Source organism: Phoca vitulina, unplaced genomic scaffold (assembly GCF_004348235.1).
Source record: "Phoca vitulina isolate PV1807 unplaced genomic scaffold, GSC_HSeal_1.0 scaffold47, whole genome shotgun sequence".
Lineage (NCBI taxonomy): Eukaryota > Metazoa > Chordata > Mammalia > Carnivora > Phocidae > Phoca > Phoca vitulina.
Genome location: NW_022589750.1, coordinates 7,277,428 through 7,298,263, shown reverse-complemented (window position 1 = coordinate 7,298,263; position 20,836 = coordinate 7,277,428). Strand labels below are relative to the sequence as shown.

General features: G+C 42.3%; 1 protein-coding gene across 1 annotated transcript in view; it reads left to right on the top strand.

Annotated features, from left to right (window-relative positions):
- Positions 1-20,167, top strand: part of HS3ST3A1 (heparan sulfate-glucosamine 3-sulfotransferase 3A1) — a 95,357-nt gene extending 75,190 nt beyond the window's left edge. The window contains exon 2 of the mRNA XM_032432163.1: positions 19,546-20,167. Coding sequence (XP_032288054.1) covers positions 19,546-20,167 — 622 coding nt within the window. The remainder of the gene's footprint in view (positions 1-19,545) is intronic.
- The last annotated feature ends 669 nt before the right edge of the window (positions 20,168-20,836 follow it).

Sequence of the window (20,836 nt, the reverse complement as noted above, 5' to 3'; positions counted from 1 at the left end):
AAACAAACCTAGATACGTATTGAATTTCATAGAACCATGCTCCCAAAGAGTCAGTTTTACTATATGTCCATTTAAATATAAAATAAAATTTTATTAGGAATGTAAAAGAAAATCTGTGTACATGAAAGCCATGTTGTCTTTCTAGATTGACAGACTCCATATAGCAAGCTGTCCTTTCTTCCTGAATTAATCCTTAACATTTAATGACATTCCACTGCCAATTGGACATGAAGAGGGGGAGGGAAGTTGATGAGAATATTTTATAATTCCTTCTTTTGGAAGAAAACACAATCAAAAATAAGAATAGAATACAGAGGCAATTTCATGTGAGATTTGAGACATATCCTAAAATTACAGTAATTGAAAAAGTGTTCTCCTGGTGCCAACATAAACATAGAACAATATAAAACTTTTAATGCACAGCATGAAGGTTACATAGGAATTTAGTATATGGAGTAGTGGCCTATCAGTACTGGATAAAAAGCCCGTTATCTGTCATTTTTAAAAAAAAGGGAAGAAATTTAGAATTCAGTGTCAGCAAGCATTTAATGAATTTCAAAATAAAATTAAAATCAGAGATGAATATTTATTTAATGTTAACAGAAGAACAGCCTTAGAAAACATCGTGAAGACAAAGGAAAGGTCGTAAAGAAAAAATCTGACAGATTTTAAAATGTTAAAAAAATTTAAATACTGTAAACAAAGAAATGAAAAATGATAAACTGGAATATTTGTTACATTAAAATGTATAAATATTGTTAATGTAAAGAAAATGCTTAAGGTCTAAGAAAGATTAAGCATCCCAGTTGAAAATAATAGGCAAAAAACAAAACAAAAAAACATAACCAGGAAATGTCTTTTAAGAAAATCCTGTACCTAAACTATCTGGGAAATGTTCACTAGTTTTAAAATATAAGTATTAAAATATAAAAAAAAATTTCCCTGTGTTTTTTGGCAGTAATTGTACAATATTATAATACACAGCATTAACGAGTGCATGAGAAAACACAATCTACTGAAGTAGAATTAAGATGTTCAAAAAAATATATTAAAATTCAAAGATAAAGTGTAAATACCTTCCTAGAAGGCAAGTTTGCAATGCAGTTTTAAAACCTTTACAATATACAGGCCTTCCTTTCCATGTCAAGAAAACGATTAAACAGTAGCATGTTTAATTTTGGAAACAACGTAAGTGTCCCAAAGATAAGGGTTTCACTAAACACTTTATGGCGATTCATATGATGGGATACTGTGCAGCCATTTAAAATGAAGCTGAGGTGTATTTAATATCATGAATGATGTTTCCTGTTTATTCCTAAGTGCAAAAAAGCAGTTTAGAATGGTGTACACACAAAATGATTTCATTTTATGAATCTGTTATGAAGGACTGCAGAGTCTAGATGGATGTATTTTATTTTACTTTGTTTATTAAAGATTTTATTTATTTGACAGAGAGAGACAGCGAGAGAGGGAACACAAGCAGGGGGAGTGGGAGAGGGAGAAGCAGGTTCCTGGCCGAGCAGGGAGCCCGATGCGGGACTCGATCCCAGGACCCTGGGATCATGACTGAGCCGAAGGCAGACGCTTAACGACTGAGCCACCTAGGCGCCCCATAGACATATGTATTTTAAAATGCTACGTCTGAGTGACGGGTGGGTGGTTTTCCTTTTTAGGGTTTTGTGCTTCTCTGATTTTTCTCATTTGTCTATGATTAACCTTTTTACTGTGTGCACATTTTATTTTCTGGGTTTATATTAAAATTTTGTATTATTATCATATAATATAAATATAATGTAAATTTCATTTAAAATGCATTTGGAATACAGCTGTTTTCTTCACAGTCTCCCCGTAGATCCTGTGACTCCCCCCCCCCCCCCCCCCCCCGCCCCGTGCTGAAAGAAGAGAGTCTCCTTCCTGTGCAGTCACTCAGATCTAGTGAGAGCAGGTCTCTGGCATCTCTGTGGTGGTGGACATCACTGAGGCCTCGCGAACTGCTTCATTTGGAAAATTCCAACTCCGGGGGGCCCTCAGGCTTGACTGGAACCAGAGCCGCCTCTTTTTTATGAGGACTCTTCCAAGTCCTGGGAGTTCCTTCAGCCCCAAACTCCCCAAACAAGAGTACAAATGGAGGCCCCACATTCCTATGTCTAAACAGTTAAAGAGAGAGAAATCAAGCTAATAAACTGTTGAATGAAATATATTCTATTCTCCTATATTCCTTTCTAACAGCGGAACAGAAAAATACGTTTAAGGGCGCCTGGGTGGCTCAGTCGGTTAAGCGTCCGACTCTGATTTCAGCTCAGGTCATGAACTCGGCGTCATGAGTTTGAGCCCCGTGTCAGGTTCTGCCCTGGGCATGGAGCCTGCTTAAGATTCTTGATCTCTCTCTCTCTGTCTCTCCCGCCCTCTCTAAAAAAAAAAAAAATAGTTTAAATCTATTGTTTTTACATGTCTGAGAGTTTTGGCAAAATACCAAAGATGACTAGATTGCATTATTATGGCTCAACTGGGTATTCTGATGATGATGGGCCAGCAATGTTTTGATGAGTCATAAAATTAGGACCCACACAAATCATGAGCTATTACATACTTAGGGCAATTGGTTTTTATGCTAATTTCAGCTAATTATGTTACAATCAAGATTTTTATATTAATTTTGTTCTGTTGACAATAATGATGCAAAACAGGGATCAGCAAACATTTTTTGAAAAGGTCAAGAGAATGTTTTAGCCTTTGTGGGTGCATGGTCGCTGTCACCACTTAAGTTCTGCTGTCGATGTAAGCGGCCTTGGACAATGGGCATGGCTCTGTTTCCCTAAGACTTTATTATAAAAATAGTTGGGTTTGACCTGGGGGCCATAATTTGGCAACCTTTTGTCTAAGGGATTTTTTAAAGAGCAAAGGTACATATTTGGACATCTTTTGATCCCAACTGTAAATTAGAGTAATTGTAAAAATTAAAATGATTTTTCTTAGTTTTTAGAAGTGATTTTCCTTTGAAAATATTCCCAAGTTCTCTATCGAAATCCAAAGATAAAATATTGGATATCATGAATAAATATCAAAATGTGAAATTAAAAAAAAACTAAAGTCGATTTTTTAAATTAATTTTTTAAAATGGTGATTAAATTTAAACTTATTAAACATTTTCAGGAAATTGGAACTATTCTGAAGTCTAGCTTTCCGTGTCCATCTGGCTGCCCACGGAAAGACTTCAGTCTCATGCTTTGCCTCTCTTCACCTTGACCTACATATTTAAAAAGTATTGCATAGCACCATTTGCTTAATAGTACAAAATGTCCCTCACGTCTGGGTGCGACTTGTGAGCACCAGGCTGGTGTGTGAGTACCTACGGGACCATGATTTGGAACAGGCAGCGAAGCAAAGGAATGCTCATTCCTTTGCTCAGTAACACTAGCAAATGATATTTCATATCAAGAAAGTACTCCATGCTCTCTGCTCTGCACTATTTGATACGTGACCTTTCCTTTCCCTCCGCTAACCACTTCCCTCACTCAGATCTTCCCTAAACCAGATCCGCGTCCCCCGCCAGTGTCCGCAGTGACCCAAACCCATGTCCCTTGTCAGCATTCGGACATTTGCTTGGAAGACACAGGGCAAGAGTTTGGGAGAAGCTTCCCCTGGGACCTGAGCAGTGTTGGTCACGAGAGTGGATGCTCAAGGTCATGGGTTGCCTAAATGGGATCATAAAGTTGTATCTATAATAGGAGGACTTCCTACGTTGCGGGGCTCTGAGAAAGGATGCTTCTTGTCTAAGGGCACTGCTCATGCTGTTCACCAGGGTCCCTGGTGGAGTGGCGATGGCACATCCACACTGATGGACTGTGTCTAATGGACGCTCATTGATTGCTTTCCTGAAGTTTGTTTTGTTTGCATGCCTCATTTCACGATGATGTCCTATTTTGGAGGGTTTCTTTATAGCATGCAAGTGAGATGATTTTGGAAGTTCTGTTGGTGGGACAGAATGTGTTGTGTCTTTTTCTGCTGTTCAAAACCAGGGAAGCTGGAGGCTGGGTCACCTGCTGGCAATTTTATTTATTTATTTTTATTTATTTATTTGAGAGAGAGAGAGATGAGAGAGCACACACAGAGGGAGAAGCAGGCTCTCCACTGAGCAGGGAGCCTGATGCGGGGCTCGACCCCAGGACCCTGGGATCATTACCTGAGCCGAAGGCAGACGCTTCACCAACTGAGCCCCCCCAGGCACCCACCTGCTGGCAATTTTAGAAAGAACATCCAGGCAGTCCAGCACCCCAGACCATGTTAAAACCACAGCTTCGCATCGCTTTTCCTGTTTTAATCTTAAAAGACCTATCCAATTAGCACCTGCTCTGTGTCCAGAACCTAAAAACCCAGAAGGAAAAAAAAACCCAAAGAAACCAAAAGAAGCAAACACCCTACTGTTGCCAAAACGTAACAAAGGACCTTCCTTCAGGTTTCTCTGCATCCTGCCCTCTGCACCTGTCTTAGCCTCCCCCACTGTCCTAGGTTTCCATCGCCAGGCAAGGAAAGCACGGTTCTTCCCTTACCTCCAGCAACACATATGCAAAGAGCTGGTAATTCCAGGCTAGGAGGGGGCTCCACTTTGAAGCCGCTGTCCACGGTAGCACACAGCTGAGAGCCCGGCTCTCCCACGAATTGTTTATAAAACTCCTGCCAGGGCCAAGATGGGCCTTGATGGGGCATAGTGGTGGCGGCCACCACAGAGAGGGGAGAGGTGGCCACCTTCGGCCCATGCCTGCTCACGTCCATTTGGAACTCCATCTTCCCCTTCTGGATTGTTCATCTCCTGACACCGGTTCAAGTACCAGATAGGATGACGAAAACCCGATTCTCCTTCTAATCAGGGCTCAGGTTCAATGTCACTTTCCTGAGTCAGATGCACTGGGGCTTGAAACGCGAAGGTGGTCCAGCCCTGTGCATCTTCTATTTCTAGAATTAGGGAAGAATGCTCTGTCACAGAAAGAGCGTGAACTAGGGGGATGGTCAGTGCACCAGAATCTAAGCTAAGCCTTGTGTCCCTTCAGCTGCCTGACTTCTCAGAAGGAAGTCTGAGAAGTCTTTATAACATGCAAGTGAGATGATTTTGGAAGTTCTTTCTGCATCGGAAATGAAGGGGCTGGATTAGGGGATTTCTGAGATTTCTCCCGTTCTCACACCCAGTGGTGCGGCTGCCTAGCAGAGTGGTCCTCCCACTTGTCTTTTTCCAGAATATTCTTCTCCTCTTTTTTTTTTTTTTTAAAGATTTTATTTATTTATTTGACAGAGAGAGACACAGCGAGAGAGGGAACACAAGCAGGGGGAGTGGGAGAGAGAGAAGCAGGCTTCCCGCAGAGCAGGGAGCCCGATGCGGGGCTCGATCCCAGGACCCTGGGATCATGACCCGAGCCGAAGGCAGACACTTAACGACTGAGCCACCCAGGCGCCCCCATTCTTCTCCTCTTAATCCCACCTTCATCTTCTCTTCTCAGTAATCAGTCTCTTCTCCTACCCACTCTCCACCTCCCTCTCCCTCTCCCTCTCTCTTTTCTCTCTCTCTCTTTCACACACTTCTCAGGGTTTGTAAATATTTATCAGACTTTAGATCTTGACTAATTTAATTATACGTCATCTCTGCTATTTAGAGTCTTTTTTTTAATAACTAGCTGCAGAATCATTCATGAAGACTTAGTTCTATTCTGACTGTAGATGTTCCCTCAGTTTCTTATACACGGACTTCTTTATTCTTGAGCTTTTCATTTTGCTCTGTTGTTCAACTGAAATGAAACTTCAGGGTTTTTTCCCCCTAGGTTACCTCGATGCTAAGGTTTCTGAATCATTGCATATCCGAAAGTGTTATTTTGATACAACTTTAAATGAAATACAGCTTAGCTCAGGATAAAAGTTTTTCTCTTTTGAATCTTTAACGACCTTTGGGCACTTCCTATGAAAGTGTAATTTCAACCCTCCCACCCCTCGACCTTCGTTTTTCAAGTAGCTAGTTCTAGCGTTACTGCGTTTGTCTTTCTCTATGAATGCCTATGAAATGCTTTCTTTCTTTTCAAACACTCCAAATTTTGCAAATACTTTTCAAAGCCTGCCCCTCTACGAGGGCGGGAACTAGGGTGGGGGCTCCAGTAGCACAAATTTGAGGAAGGGGGTGCCTACTCTCGGGGTGGGGTGCCCGTGTTCAGTTCTCCACAAAGAACAGGACAGAAGAATTATCGTCACTTTTTAATTTGGTGCTTCAAGAATATCTGAGATCCAGGGGCGCCTGGGTGGCTCAGTCTGTTGAGCGTCCAACTCGTGATTTTGACTCAGGTCATGATTTCATGGGTGGTGGGATTGAGCCCCTCGTCTGTTGGGCGGGCTCCATGCTCGGTTGGGGGGGGGTCTGCTTGGGATTCTTTCTTGCCCCTTCCTTCTGCCTCTCCCCACCTCAAATAAATAAATAAATCTTTTAAAAATATATTAAAAAAAAAGAATGTCTAAAGTTCAGAGACAGACTCACTATGGAGAGGCATGACAGATGATTTCTTAGGTTCTGATCATCTTACAGAGTTGTATGTGAATTTCAGTTTTTAATGTTGTTGTGTTTTTTTTTTTTCCTGGATATTTTTTGGCATCTTGATAGGACATTGGGAGAAGCACATCAGTTCCCAAGAGCCAGACCCCTTTTTAAAACAGAGTTTGGGATCCATGGATATAGAGTTTAAAATCATATTTTAAATCTTACAGACACACGGATTCCCCAGTGGAGTAAACTTGGAAGGAGATAACCAGAGGGTGAGGCAACAAGCCTTGGAAAATATTGGTCTGTTTCTGTATTTGCTCAGAGTCAATGAATGAGGTAATTTGTGGCATGGCTTGGGGAAACTAAGGTCCTAAACAGACATGAAGGATTCGTGCTTGAATTCATGATCTAAGATAATTCTTGCTCCTTCCCTGTCAGGGTTATTCTCCTCTCTGACCTGGATACAGATGTATTTTCTGCCCTTTCCTGACGTTCCCCAAAACCAAGAATCCTTGACTTTTCTCTCCTCCCATGGAGCGCCAAGGAACATAATGGGCTTTTGTTTGTTTGGTTGGTTGGTTGTTTTTCAAATAAGCTTTCTTCCTTTGTCATAAAGCCTGCGGAGAGTTAGAATGCTTTCTCTTTCTTCACTTGATCATTCACAGTTTCACCAGGAGTCGCCCATCAAAGGCCCTGGGATGCGTACCAGCCTTTATGCTTGATGTTGACTTGACGTACCTTAACGAGGGTTTGGTTATAAGAATCGTACATCTAGATTGGGTCAGCGTGGGAGCGGTTTCAAAAACATAAGTCTTCCTCTCCTACAGAAGCCAACTCAAACACCAGCTCGAGGGAGTTTTCCTTCCAGCCTTACAAGTCACGTTTGGAGTGGGGTCCCACATCATAACAGCAGGAAAAGAAATACTGATGTGGTTGGACCTTGGCCCGAGGGATGGTGGGCTGACAGCACTGGGAGTGTGCTGACAACTTCCCCTGCTCCAGGCTCACGCCATCGGGGACCCCTGGGAGCCACCTTCTCACCAGGGCCATGCAAAGAGCATGTTTTTCCTAGAATTTCCTGCTGCCGGAGGCTTCTAAAAACAGACACGTTGTTTCTGTTTGGTTGTATAGACGAAGCAAATGTGTGCGTGCAAGAGCCAGATTTATTGACTCCTCAAGGTAAATTACCTTTGTGTTACAACTCGGGGGCCTTTTCCTTGCAGCATGTCCTTCCCGGACGGAAGAAAGCTCTCAAAAAACATGTTCTGTCTCTTGCCTGTTTGCAAGATTCCAAGCAGAATGATTTGCACTCTGCGATGCATTGAATATTCATGTGTGTTGAAAGAATATCGACACTGGCCAATAACATCCACCCCAAGAGTCCTGCTCATGCTACCTGGGTGTCTGGGGAGGTTCCAAGAATACACACGCTAGAGCTGAACAGACCTGGATTTTCATTCACTCTTTCACTCATCACTGTGTGTGTTCGGACAAGTCGCATGACCTCTCTGAACCTATCTCCTCAACCATGAAATTATGTTAATAATTCCAGCTTTTCACTGCTGATAATGACGCGAGAAATCTACATCAGATCTGGGTCAATGGTAAATGCTTTAGTAAGTGTTCATTGGCTTCTGTCTTCAGACACCACCATTTGAATTCTTGGTGGCCCTGGGTGTTAGTTACGGTTAACATAACCCTACCTGTGAAACTTCATTTTCTAGCAGCGACATCTTATTTTGATGTTTCGGGCACAGAGGAGGTGTGGGACAGAGATGGGTTCTTCTTAGTCACTGCCTTACTGGATACTTTGAGACCGCTCCTCTCCTGGACTTCCTGGTCTTTCTTCTGCCTCCAAGCGCTAGGGGAAGAGCAAGGGAGCCTTCCTTTGGACTAACCTTATTCTTTCAGACTTCATTGATTTTGAAATGAATTCTGTTGATGTAGATTGGCCCTGCCTAATGATTTATACAAATCTTTGGTTTTTTTAAGATTTTATTTCTTTATTTGAGAGAGAGCGAGAGAGATCACAGAAGGGAGAGGGAGAAGCAGACTCGCCGCTGAGCATGGAGTCCGATACGGGACTCGATCCCAGGACCCCGAGATCATGACCTGAGCTGAGGGCAGATGCTTAACTGACTGAGCCACCCAGGTGTCCCTGATTTATACAAATCTTTTGATGTGATTGGTGGGGTCACACTTCAGAACAGAGCAGTTGTGAGGCTGTGCAGAGTTGTAAGCCTGGCATGTTAATAATGAACTTAAGTCCTGCCCCGTACATGGAGTCTTGGAGGTGGGAAGGTCCTAGAGACGTGGAGGACAATAGTCTTACTGTTTTGCTTATGAAGAAGCCAAGGCCCCGAGAATGAAAGTGATTTGCTCAAGATCACACAGTTTAGGAACAGCAAAATCAAGATGGATCCACATTCCTATTCCTAGTTTTTTTTTTTTTTTTTAAAGATTTTATTTATTTATTTATTTGAGAGAGAGAGAATGAGAGACAGAGAGCATGAGAGGGAGGAGGGTCAGAGGGAGAAGCAGACTCCCTGCCGAGCAGGGAGCCCGATGCGGGACTCGATCCTGGGACTCCAGGATCATGACCTGAGCCGAAGGCAGTCGCTTAACCAACTGAGCCACCCAGGCGCCCCGCTAGTTTTGAGTTTCCTATAAAACAGTGTTGTCTTCGTGGAGACATAAGTGATCCTTCGGTGTCGTATTTTATAATAAAATCAATAATGTTTTGCCCTCATCAGAATTCTTAGGCAGAAATCCTAACTTTTAAAAATTAGCCTCAGGGTACCTGGGTGGCTCCGTCGGTTAAGCGTCTGCCTTTGGCTCAGGTCATGATCCCAGGGTCCTGGATTTGAGCCCGGCGTCAGGCTCCCTGCTTCTCTCTCTCCCTCTCCCTCTTCTGCTTCCGTGCTTATGCAAGCTCTCTGCCAAATACATAAATAAAATCTTTTAAAAAAATAAATAAAAATAAAAATTAGCCTCAACTCTACTTACAGAGAAACACTTATTTTTTTCTCTTTTAGAGAAAGGGGAGCCTATTTCTTTCTTCAAAATAACTGTTTTTGGCGGGGGTCGTTTGTTTGTTTTAGTAAAATTCCTGTCATTTTCTATGTGTAAAACTTGGGGATCTTCTTTGAAAACTGCTTTGTTCCCATCATAATTCAGCTGTCCAGCGTCATCAGAACACCCCTCCCTCTCCCACATCAGCCCTCCCCCCACCCCGCCCCGAATCCAGGTCTTTAACTCCTCACTTGGATCCTGTTGGAAGAGCCTCCTACCGCACCTAACCACCTGAGTTCTTTTCTTCATCCACTCCAGCTGGTGCTTTGGTGTGGGGTTTCCTTTATCCTTAATCTTAAAATCATCTTCTCGGTCAACTTCATACAGCTCCCCTGATGACAGATTCCTTCCTCTGTATTCAGGTCAGAGTTTGGCTCTGCTGGGGTCTTCACAGCCACCCTCTGGACAGCTTTCTCAGATTCTCAAGTTTTCCATCTATTGAACCATCTTCGCTGTATTCTCATCCTATCCCTTTCGTCTGCTGACGTTCTCTCGTCCATTGCGATGGAAATGACGTTGCACCAGGCACCAGGGCACCCATTGTCACCTTCCGTATACTGACTGTGGGAACTAGTGCATGCTGCTTAGCCTCTCTGAATCTCAGCCTGTTCGTCAGAAAAATTGGGGAGCGCGATGCCTATCTTCTCTCTCATGGGCCGTGTAAAGATTAAAGGAGGAAGCAATTGCTAAGATGGTTTGCAAACATAATGCAGTCTTCAGATATCTCTGTACCCCTGCCCACACTCTAGAGATACATCCACTATGATGCCGTGAACACCACCGTGCTTATAGCACCGTGAGAATCAGTGGCCCAGGTGTGGGACGGAGATTAGGTGGCTCCTGTTCTGATAACTTGGGCAAAGGGGAAAGGGTCATTGAGAGGACCACTGATTCCTACGTATGGGAGGTCAGCTTCTTTTCCTTTATGATCTAAATTTCTTTGAGTTGGAGATGTAGTTGGTTTAGCAAATGCACTGTTTTGAAATGTGTGTTTTTCTTGGAGAATTATGGGGAATTGGACCATTTTTTTTTTATAAGTCTTGGAAATTTTTTATTGAAGTATATAACCAAATTCAGAAAAGGACACAAATCCCACATTACAGATTGGGATATTCCCACCTCTCCAGAAACACCTTATGCCCACTTCTGGTCACTCATTCCCCCAAGGGTAACCACTGTCCCCGACATCTAACACCGTAGGTGGGTTTTGCCTGTTTTTGAACTTCGGATGAGAGAAATCATATAGTACGTACATTTTTGTGACTGGCTGTGTTTTTCAACATTGTGTTTATGGGATTCATTCACAAGTGTTGAGTCACTCATGCCAATTCTGTATAGTATTTTATGTGTATCTTATTTATATATACATATACGTATGTGTATGTATTGTTTATATCATCAAAAAATATATACACACATATATACATATACATACATATATGTATATAAATCTATTTTTTTAAAGATTTATTTATTTATTTGAGAGAGAGGGAATGAGAGAGAGAGAGAGAGAATGAGAGGGGAGAGGGTCAGAGGGAGAAGCAGGGACCCCCAACTCAGGACTCGAACTGGGGACTCCAGGATCATGACCTGAGCCAAAGGCAGTCACCCAACCAACTGAGCCACCCAAGTGCCCATATCTTTCTATTTTTGATGGGTGTTTAGGGAGCTTGCCTTTGGGGCTGTTACGATTAACTATGAATGTTCATGACCATGTCTTTTGATGAACATATGTATGATTTCTATCGCGTATAGTCCTGGGAGCAAAATTGCTGGGCCATATGTATACATATGTGCAGCTTTGGTAGATAGTTCCAAATAGTTTTCAAAAGCCATTATGCCAATTTATACCCAGACCAACAAAGAATCAGTTGTTTCACATCCTCGCCCACACTCGGAATTCTGTGTGGTTTTTATTCTAGCCATTCAGTTGGGTGTTTGCTATTGTGGTTTTTTTTTTGTTTTTTTAAGATTTATTTATTTATTTATTTATTTGAGAGAGAGAATGAGATAGAGAGAGTATGAGAGGGGGGAGGGTCAGAGGGAGAAGCAGACTCCCAGCTGAGCAGGGAGCCCGATGCGGGACTCGATCCCAGGATTCCAGGATCAGGACCTGAGCCGAAGGCAGTCGCCCAACCAACTGAGCCACCCAGGCGCCCTTGCTATTGTGTTTTAATTTGCATTTCCTTGATGACTAATAAAGTGCCGTACCTTTTCATACATTTATTGACTATTTGGATACTGTTTTTTCGTAAGCAGTGCCTATTCAAGACATTTGCCCATTTTTCTTTCATGATGGCTAGCTTTTTTAACTCATCGATTTGCAGGAGCTCTTTATGTATGATGGGTATAAATCTTTTGTCAGGTATATGTGTTTTAAATATTTTCTATCATTCTGATGTTTGCCTTTTTACTCTCTTATTGGTATCATTTGATGAACAGAAGTTCTTATGTTTAATATAGTCTGGTTCATCATTCTTTTCTTTGTGGCTCTTCCTTTAAGAAACTTAAGAAATATTTGCCCCCCTCAATCATTAAGATGCTCTCTTAGGTTTCCTTCCAAAAGTTTTACTATTTTATCATTCATATTTATATGTACCATCTGGAGTTGATTTTTCTACATGGCGAGATACCAAGATTTATTTTTCCGTGTGAATAACCAATTGACCAAACACCATTTACTAAAAATACAATGAGGGAGGAGAATTTTTTAAGGAAGAAGTACCTCTGGAGAGGGTCAGTAACAGTTCCTGTGGGAGGGTGGGGGAGCAGGAAGACAATATGAGGGCAGAGGGAATTCAGAGCACATGACCCAAAGGAATACGAAAGGTGAAACACATGAGGTGGGTTCTTTTTTATTCTTTTTTGAATGTGCAATGAATTTGTGTTGTTGAGTGCCATTGAGGGCTGCCTCTTGGTAGTGTCCCTGACCATGCAGGTGATGGGGATGCAGACAGTGGTGGTTTTGCCTCTAAGACTATCAGTGAGGCGCTCTCATGGAGGCAGATCTGTCCTATCCGCAGTGTGGCAGTGGGAAGGCCTTCTGGGTCACCTTAGTACTCCTACCATGAACTACTCAGTTGACTTAGGGCTTAAGTAAAAATAAACTATTTAGCAGGTGTCTCATGGTTCATACTTGGCCATATCCTATACCATAGACCACTAGAGAGCTGTTCGAATAAGTGTAGGCCCATAGTGATTCATCCCAGTGTGACATGGGATCCAAAATGAAATCCCCAGGACATCTAGGAGGCATACTATCCCGGGTCACATGGAAGTGTTATCAAACAGATCCCTTCTGGGAATAACTGTGCCACATGGCATAGGAAGAAATTGATTCCCCTTAAGAACTGAGCTCCCCTTTCTTCCACCGTAACAGGCAAATAACTTGGCTTTGCCAGTTCGTGGCCTTCAAACCAGGCACTGTTCTGCCTGAATGTCATACATATAGGGTCTCTAATGGACAGGTGGGTGGATGTCCCAGGAACATGTCAGAGGGGCTCTGTCCTCCTCTGGACCCTTGTGATCTGGACTAGGTGGGTTTCTCTTGGCAGCTGGAAATACTTTCTTAAGAACAGTTCTTGGTATGTTCCCTGCCCTAATGGTCATGTCAACACGGCTTACGGTCCAGATTCCTCAGCCCCTTGGCTTGATTTTTTGGGTGAGGTGAGTAAGCTGAGATTGGAGAGGCTGAATGACTAGCTCATGGTTACCCAGCCAGCAGTGGGCAGATGCAGGCCAAAAAACATTATTTCCTAATCAGACAGCTCCACGATATCGCATAAATTATTATAGTCCCCTTTGGTCTAGCAAGAGGAAAGCAAAACCACAGCACAAACCTCTTTCAGTACCTTGTGCTAAATGTTTAATTATCTGCAAAACCAAAAAGGCTCTTTTGTTTAATTAAATTCTATTGATGCAATTGAAGACCTTGTCTTCTTGGGGAGTTTTTTTTTTTTTAAAGAAATGATAATACGATAAAATAGACATAATGTTTATGTTTACCATCTTAACCATCGTTAAGTGTACAGTTCAGAGTTGCTGAGTGCATTCACATTGTGGAGCAGTCTTTTTCCAGAACTCTTCATCTCACGAAACTAAAACTCCGTACCATTAAACAACTCCTTCCCCCTCCCCCAGCGCCTGGCAACCACAACTCTACTTTCTGTCTGGGCCTCATATAAATGGAATCACATAATGTTTGTCCTTCTGTGATGGGCTAATTTCTCAGAGCAGAATGTCCTCAAGCTTCCTCCATGTTGGAACAGGTGTCAGAATTCCCTTCCTTTTTAAGGCCGAATACTATTCCATTGTGTGTATGGAGTATATTTTCTTTATCCATTCATCTGCTGATGGACACTTGGGTTGCTTCTACTTTTTGGCTGTTTTGTTCTTTGGGGAGAAAGAGCACATGTGTGCAAGCCACTTTGTAATAATCCTTAATTTGCTTGTGAGATCTCTTCTAAACCCTTCTTTGACTTCCTCGGGGGAAAAAAAAAAAAAAGCTTTCCTAATTTTTCCTTATTCTGGTTTCTAGCCATTTCCCCATCCATCCCCATACCTACTATTAATGTTTCCAGATCCTCATCACTATTTAGAGGTGAAGTTGGGATAGCCTTACCCAGTTAGCCTGGAAATTAAGGCCTCCTACAACCTACCTCTCCCATCATCCAATCCAATTTCTCACTCCCCACCCCAACTTGTTCTGTCTTTAGGGAAACTTGACGTGTCTTACTATACACACTTTTCTTCTCCCTTAGCCTGTCTGGTATCTCTTCTGAGCTTTCATGGTACTGGGATGGCTTTTTCTCTGCCCATTTGGTCCCAAGTCCTTAGCCTGTCTGGTATCTCTTCTGAGCTTTCATGGTACTGGGATGGCTTTTTCTCTGCCCATTTGGTCCCAAGTCCTTAGCCTGTCTGGTATCTCTTCCAAGCTTTCATGGTACTGGGATGGCTTTTTCTCTGCCCATTTGGCCCAAGTCCTAACACAGAGTAGAGTCACAGCGTATGTCTCACTCAGGTAAGGAAGGACGATTTGCAAGTTCTCCTCAACACTTTGAAATACGGTATTCCAAATTACACCTGCATTTCCTTTTATGTGATAGATGAGCTCTACTTTAAACATTGAAATTCAAATTGCAGTAAGAAAATGAATAAAGAAATTAAAAAGGAGATGACTATTTAAAGGATCCTGTTGTGAGTCCTTTTACAATGTAAGCTTCATTAAGGATTTATTTAGACTATCACTTCCTCCTTTTTGAAGAAAGGTGGCTTGCAGGTGGCTTCCAGTTCGCTGGGACTCCCCACCCCCACCCTTCCCCCAAACCATGCCAAACCAGTCCCGTTTTCCTCATCCTAGAGATGACAGTCATTAATGCGTTTTTTTCTGAAATCCCATTTTAGCTGTTTCCTCTTCAAACGCCTATTTTGGATACCTCTTTCCCTTACTCTATTGAGAGAATGTAAAATATGGTTTCTTTTTTCAGAGACGTTAGTGGGATTTCCTCTCATGCAGCACAACCTCCAGTCAGAATCTGGGTGGAAAGGGCTGCTGGAGATGTGGGTGTTCCCCTGAGGCAGGAGAGAGAGGGAGATTGAGATCCCCAACCAGTAGCTTCTGAGCGAAGTATATTCTATCTTACTGGCCAAAAAAAGAGGTCGAGTAGTTAAAAGTCAGGAGAGGAGGCAAGAATGTGGACTTTTTTTCTTTTCCTTTTTTAATCACCAAATATTCTTTCTTATCACTTCGCTGATACTTAATGTTTGCTTTTGCTGTCCCCGACGTTTTTCACACAGTTGATCAAATTTCCTTCACCGAATCATTCCAACAATGTCTGGGTGGATCTCCTGGCTCATCTTATAAACGTGCAACCTAAGCTTCCAGAGTGGGTTGGCCTCGCCCATTTCTCAGTTCTCTGTGGGGAGATGCACAGTGACGAGGCCGTGAATTCATGTCACGCAGTGACACCAGTGTTAACGTGGGTGGTGACAGCAATCTGTGTCTGCCTTGCGGCAACACTGAATTTTGGTTGCTGCTTAGTCTTCCCCAGAGCTTAAGGCATATTTCGGGAGTGGGGGTGGGTGACAATAAGGGTTCTTTTGCAAAAAGAATTGCAGCTTTCTTAAAACAACAACAAAAAAGCAAGAGAAATCAGATATCTAATTATCATGTCCTTCCCCAAGGAAAAAACTAAACATAACCAGACTAAATATCAAAGACGGCAAAGATCTGAGAATCCCGGCATCCCTGAACTAGCTCAGGGTCAACGGCTTATTGCTACAGATGTTGAGGAATTTTTGCCAAAAACAATGACAATGGGAAGCAGAATGGGTCTTTTAAAAGTTCTTATATAAATTCCAGTTAGGTAACATACAGTGTAATATTAGCTTCAGGTGTGCACTAGAGTGATTCAACACTTCCATACATTACCTGGTGCTCATCACAACAAGTAAACTCCTTAATCCTCATCACCTGTTTCATCCATCCCCCCCCCACCACCACCCCTCTGGTGACCATCAATTTGTTCTCTATATTTAAGAGTCTGTTTCTCGGTTTGTCTCTCTTTTTTTCCTTTGCTCATTTGTTTCTTAAATTGCACATATGGGTGAAATCCTATGGTATTTGTCTTTCTCTGACTCATTTCGCTTAGCATAATCCTCTCTAGCTCCATCCACATCACTGCAAATGGCAAGATTTCATTCTTTTTGATGGCTGAATAATATTCCATTATGTGTATATATCACATATTTATCCATTCAGCAATCAGTGGACACTTGGACATTTGGCTATTAGATAATGCTGCTATAAGCATTGGTGTGCATGTATCACTTTGAAAATTAGCGTTTTTGTATTCTTTGGGTAAATACCAAGTAGTGCAATTGCTGGGTCTTAGGGTAGTTCTATTTTTAACTTTTTGAGGAACCTCCATACTGTTTTCCAGAGTGGCTGCATCAGTTTGCTTTCCCACTGGTGGTGCAAGAGGGTTCCCCTTTCTCCACATCCTCACGAACACCTGTTGCGGAACCAGAATGTTTACGAACCAGTTGATGTGATGTCTGAGACACACTTTAAAGTAATTCATTTGTGGAGGAGAGAGTAGAAATGGAGGGGGTTATGAATGAAATGAAATTGGCCACCAGTTGTTTTTTTGAAGTCGGATGTAAGGTACAGAGATTTACATTATAATTCTCTCTACTTGGGGGTGTGTTTGAAATTTTTCTTAATATAAAGTTAGCAAACAGTATAGGTGGGACGAAATTATAGGAAATCAACAAAGGCAAGTTCACATAACACGAAGTACATTATTTTACCACAAAGGCAAACTAGAAACTCATAACCAAATTATGGTAAAGATGCAGTAAACCAACCATTAGAATTAAAAATAAAAGCAATCCTAGATTACACCTGGGCCAAAAAGGACATAAAAAGTACAAAACGCAATTACCTAAATAAGTATTTATGAAAATGACAACAGAACGTATCAAAACGTGAAATTTGACGAAATTTGTAGGTAAAGGGGGAAATAATAGCCTCAAAATGCTTTTATTACTTGTGAAAAAGGATTGAAAATCTGTGAAGCATCCTGTTAAATGAATTAGAAGAACAGCAGAGCATAAATAGAAATAAAGAATAAAGGGAGCATTAAGAATCTAAAATGCAAATAAGTATATTTAAACAGATAACAGAATCTAGAAAACAGAAAGAAAGGCAGAAAATGGGAAATCCCTGGGGACTATAAAATTACAGTTCAGACTGTTCAGGATGTAACTCACTGCTCAACTGGGTGACTTATAGAAACATATTAATTGCCAAAATTGACAAGACAAGGCAAGGTATTTACAAGAAACCAATTACCATGAAAGAAACTGAAAAGATATGTTTGAAAAATCTTGTTTCTTTCCTATCCTTACCCTCAAAAGCATCAGTGTAAGATGGCTTTGTAGGTAATGCCTACCAAATTTAAGGAACAGAAAATTATTTTGCCGGGCGCCTGGGTGACTCAGTCTGTTAAGCGTCTGACTTGATTTCGGCTCAGGTCGTGATCTCAGAGTTGTGAGATTGAGCCTCATGTCAGGCTCTGTACTCAGCGGGGAGTTTGCTTCTCTCTCTCTCTGCACCACCCCCCTCCCCCCCGCTCACATGATCTCTCTCTCTCAGGTAAATAAATGTAAAAAATCTTTTAAAAAATTAATTTGCTACTTAAACTTCTCTAGGATAGAGAAAAATGTGAAACATCTCTCAACTCATTTTATTGGTGGATTAATTCATATTCTAGCAATTGATTAAGCTATTGATCACAAGAAAAACTATAGGAACATCCTATTAATGAATATGAATGAAAAATCCAGAACAAAATAATGGTGAACCAAATCCAGGACGATATTAGAAGAACAATCCATCAGAGTCCAACGGAAACAGCTTGTATTCCAGGAATAAAAGTCAATCCAGTATCAGAACATTTAGAAGTTTGATTCCTCTCACAATGGATCAGAGGACAAATTTGGTGTAGTTATTGAAATAAATCCCCAGCTACATTTATTCTACTATTGATTTGAGCCACAGCTATTTCTTACAAAACTTGGGATTAAAAAGACAGTGCCATAATATCAAATAGTGGATGTAATGGTAGTACATTTAAATTGGAAGAATAAATAGGTTTTATCTCTCCTGCTCATCCTTTTTGACTGGCCCTGAGACTCACCAGTTCTCAGTAGGGTACTGTTTGCTTGACCTAGTGGGAACATCTGCTCCATCAAGACTCCAGTGGCATATTTTTCTTTTGACAGGGCAAAGTGATCCTAACCTTCATCAGGAAAAATAAGCAGAGAGAATCAAGAACGTTTTGAACGGCAAAGAGCTAGAATTCACTTTGTTGTGGGAAAAATACGATAATAACAACAGTTGAGCCCATGTCCAGACGAACCACAATCTGTAGACTGTTGTAGTGACGGCGTTTCAAGTTATTCAATAAAAGATGGATTGTTTAATAAGTCTTGTTTGTTACAGGAAAATTCAGAAACTCTAAATTTAGAGAAGTAATGTTGTGTACCAGGCAGTGACATTATGTTAAATAGAATTGCTTTGTTTGTAAGAAAACTGCAGAATGGGCTCGGGGTATTTTAATACCATTTCCTAGTAGTATGATCATGTTTATTACGATAGTCTAATTTACCTAAAGGATTTGATGAAGGTGATTTTCTGACAGCATTGTGGGTTACTGGTAAAAATAGATAAAAAACTACATAGCACTTACTCTGTGCCCCGCACTTTCCTGAAGTATTGAAGGATATTCTATTAACTTGCTTAACTGTCGCAACAACCATATGAGGTGGATATTACTATTTCCCATTAAATACACAAGGAAGGAAGGGCGCTTGGGTGGCTCAGTGGGCTAGGACTCTACCTTCGGCTCAGGTCATGATCCCAGGGTCCTGGGATCGAGCCCCACATCGGGCTCCCTGCTCAGCGGGAAGCCTGCTTCTCCCTCTCCCACTCCCCCTGCTTGTGTTCCCTCTCTCGCTGTGTCTCTCTCCGTCAAATAAATAAATAAATAAATCTTAAATAAATAAATAAATGCACGAGGATCAGGTGCTCAGTTGGTTGAGCGTCTGCCTTGGGCTCAGGTCATGATCCTGGGGTCCTGGGATCCAGCCCTGCATGGGGCTCCCTGCTCAGTGGGGAACCTGCTTCTCCCTCTCTTCTCGGCTGGTGCCCTCTCTCTCTCTCTCAAATAAATAAATAAAATCCTAAAAAATAAAAATAAATAAATACACTAGGGACCCGAGAAGCTTGTGCAACTTCTCCATCTAGGAAGTGGGAGGGTGGGCACCAGCAGTTCAAGCACCCTCCCCCATCCAGAGTCTAGAGGACGCCCCCCTCCTTGGCAATGAGCTCTCTCTGTACAGCAGGGAAAGTCGCTCCCTTTTCAGGCTCTAACAAGCCCTTTTGCTTTCCTCAGGGACCTGATGCCGAGGACCCTGGAGGGGCAGATCACCATGGAGAAGACACCCAGTTACTTCGTCACCCGCGAAGCGCCCGCGCGCATCTCGGCCATGTCCAAGGACACCAAGCTCATCGTGGTGGTGCGGGACCCGGTGACCCGAGCCATCTCGGACTACACGCAGACGCTGTCCAAGCGGCCCGACATCCCCACCTTCGAGAGCTTGACGTTCAAGAACCGCACGACGGGCCTCATCGACACGTCGTGGAGCGCCATCCAGATCGGCATCTACGCCAAGCACCTGGAGCACTGGCTGCATCACTTCCCCATCGGCCAGATGCTCTTCGTGAGCGGGGAGCGGCTCATCAGCGACCCGGCCGGCGAGCTGGGCCGTGTGCAGGACTTCCTGGGCCTCAAGAGGATCATCACCGACAAGCACTTCTACTTCAACAAGACCAAGGGCTTCCCCTGCCTGAAGAAGGCCGAGGGCAGCAGCAAGCCCCACTGCCTGGGCAAGACCAAGGGCAGGACCCACCCCGAGATCGACCGCGAGGTGGTGCGCAGGCTGCGCGAGTTCTATCGGCCGTTCAACTTGAAGTTCTACCAGATGACCGGCCAGGACTTCGGCTGGGATGGATGACCATATAATTTAAAAAGAAAAAAAAAATCAGAATATAATATATTTTTTTACCAATCGGTAGAGAAAAGGCAGTTTAATATTTGTGCTGAAACTGTTTGTTTCAGTATCTTTTTTTTTTTTTGCAATGAATGTTAAGAGCGTGTTCTCACCTCCTCCCCCATCTGCCTGGATAAACAAAAAAGGAAAACCTCACTCACCGAAATACTTGGCAATTTTCGATTTCTGTTTTATGTTTTATATGCACAATTATAAACTCTGAGCATCGGTCACCATGAAAACTTTCAAGAAAGTCCTGAGGGTAAATCAGTCTCTCTGTCTCTGCCTCTGCCTCTCTCTTTCTGTCTCTCTTTTCACAGGTCCCAGATAAAACGCTCTCTCCTTACATTTCCTTCTTTTTTTTTTTTTCCTGTGCCACTTCTTCAAAACCATTTCCCAATTAATAATACTCTAGGTTTGCCCACGATTATTCAGTTAACCAACAGTGCTTTCAAATAAAACACCTTCTTCCATCTTTGTGTGATGTGATAGAAGAAGGTAGCACATAGAGATTAAGATCCCCATTTTAGAATAAAGAACCGAGTCTCAGGGAGGTTGGGCAAAAACCCCATCTTCCACTTGTTCCCTTTTTCATGCCCCTTCTTCCAGAGAGAATGAGAAGTAAGACAGCTG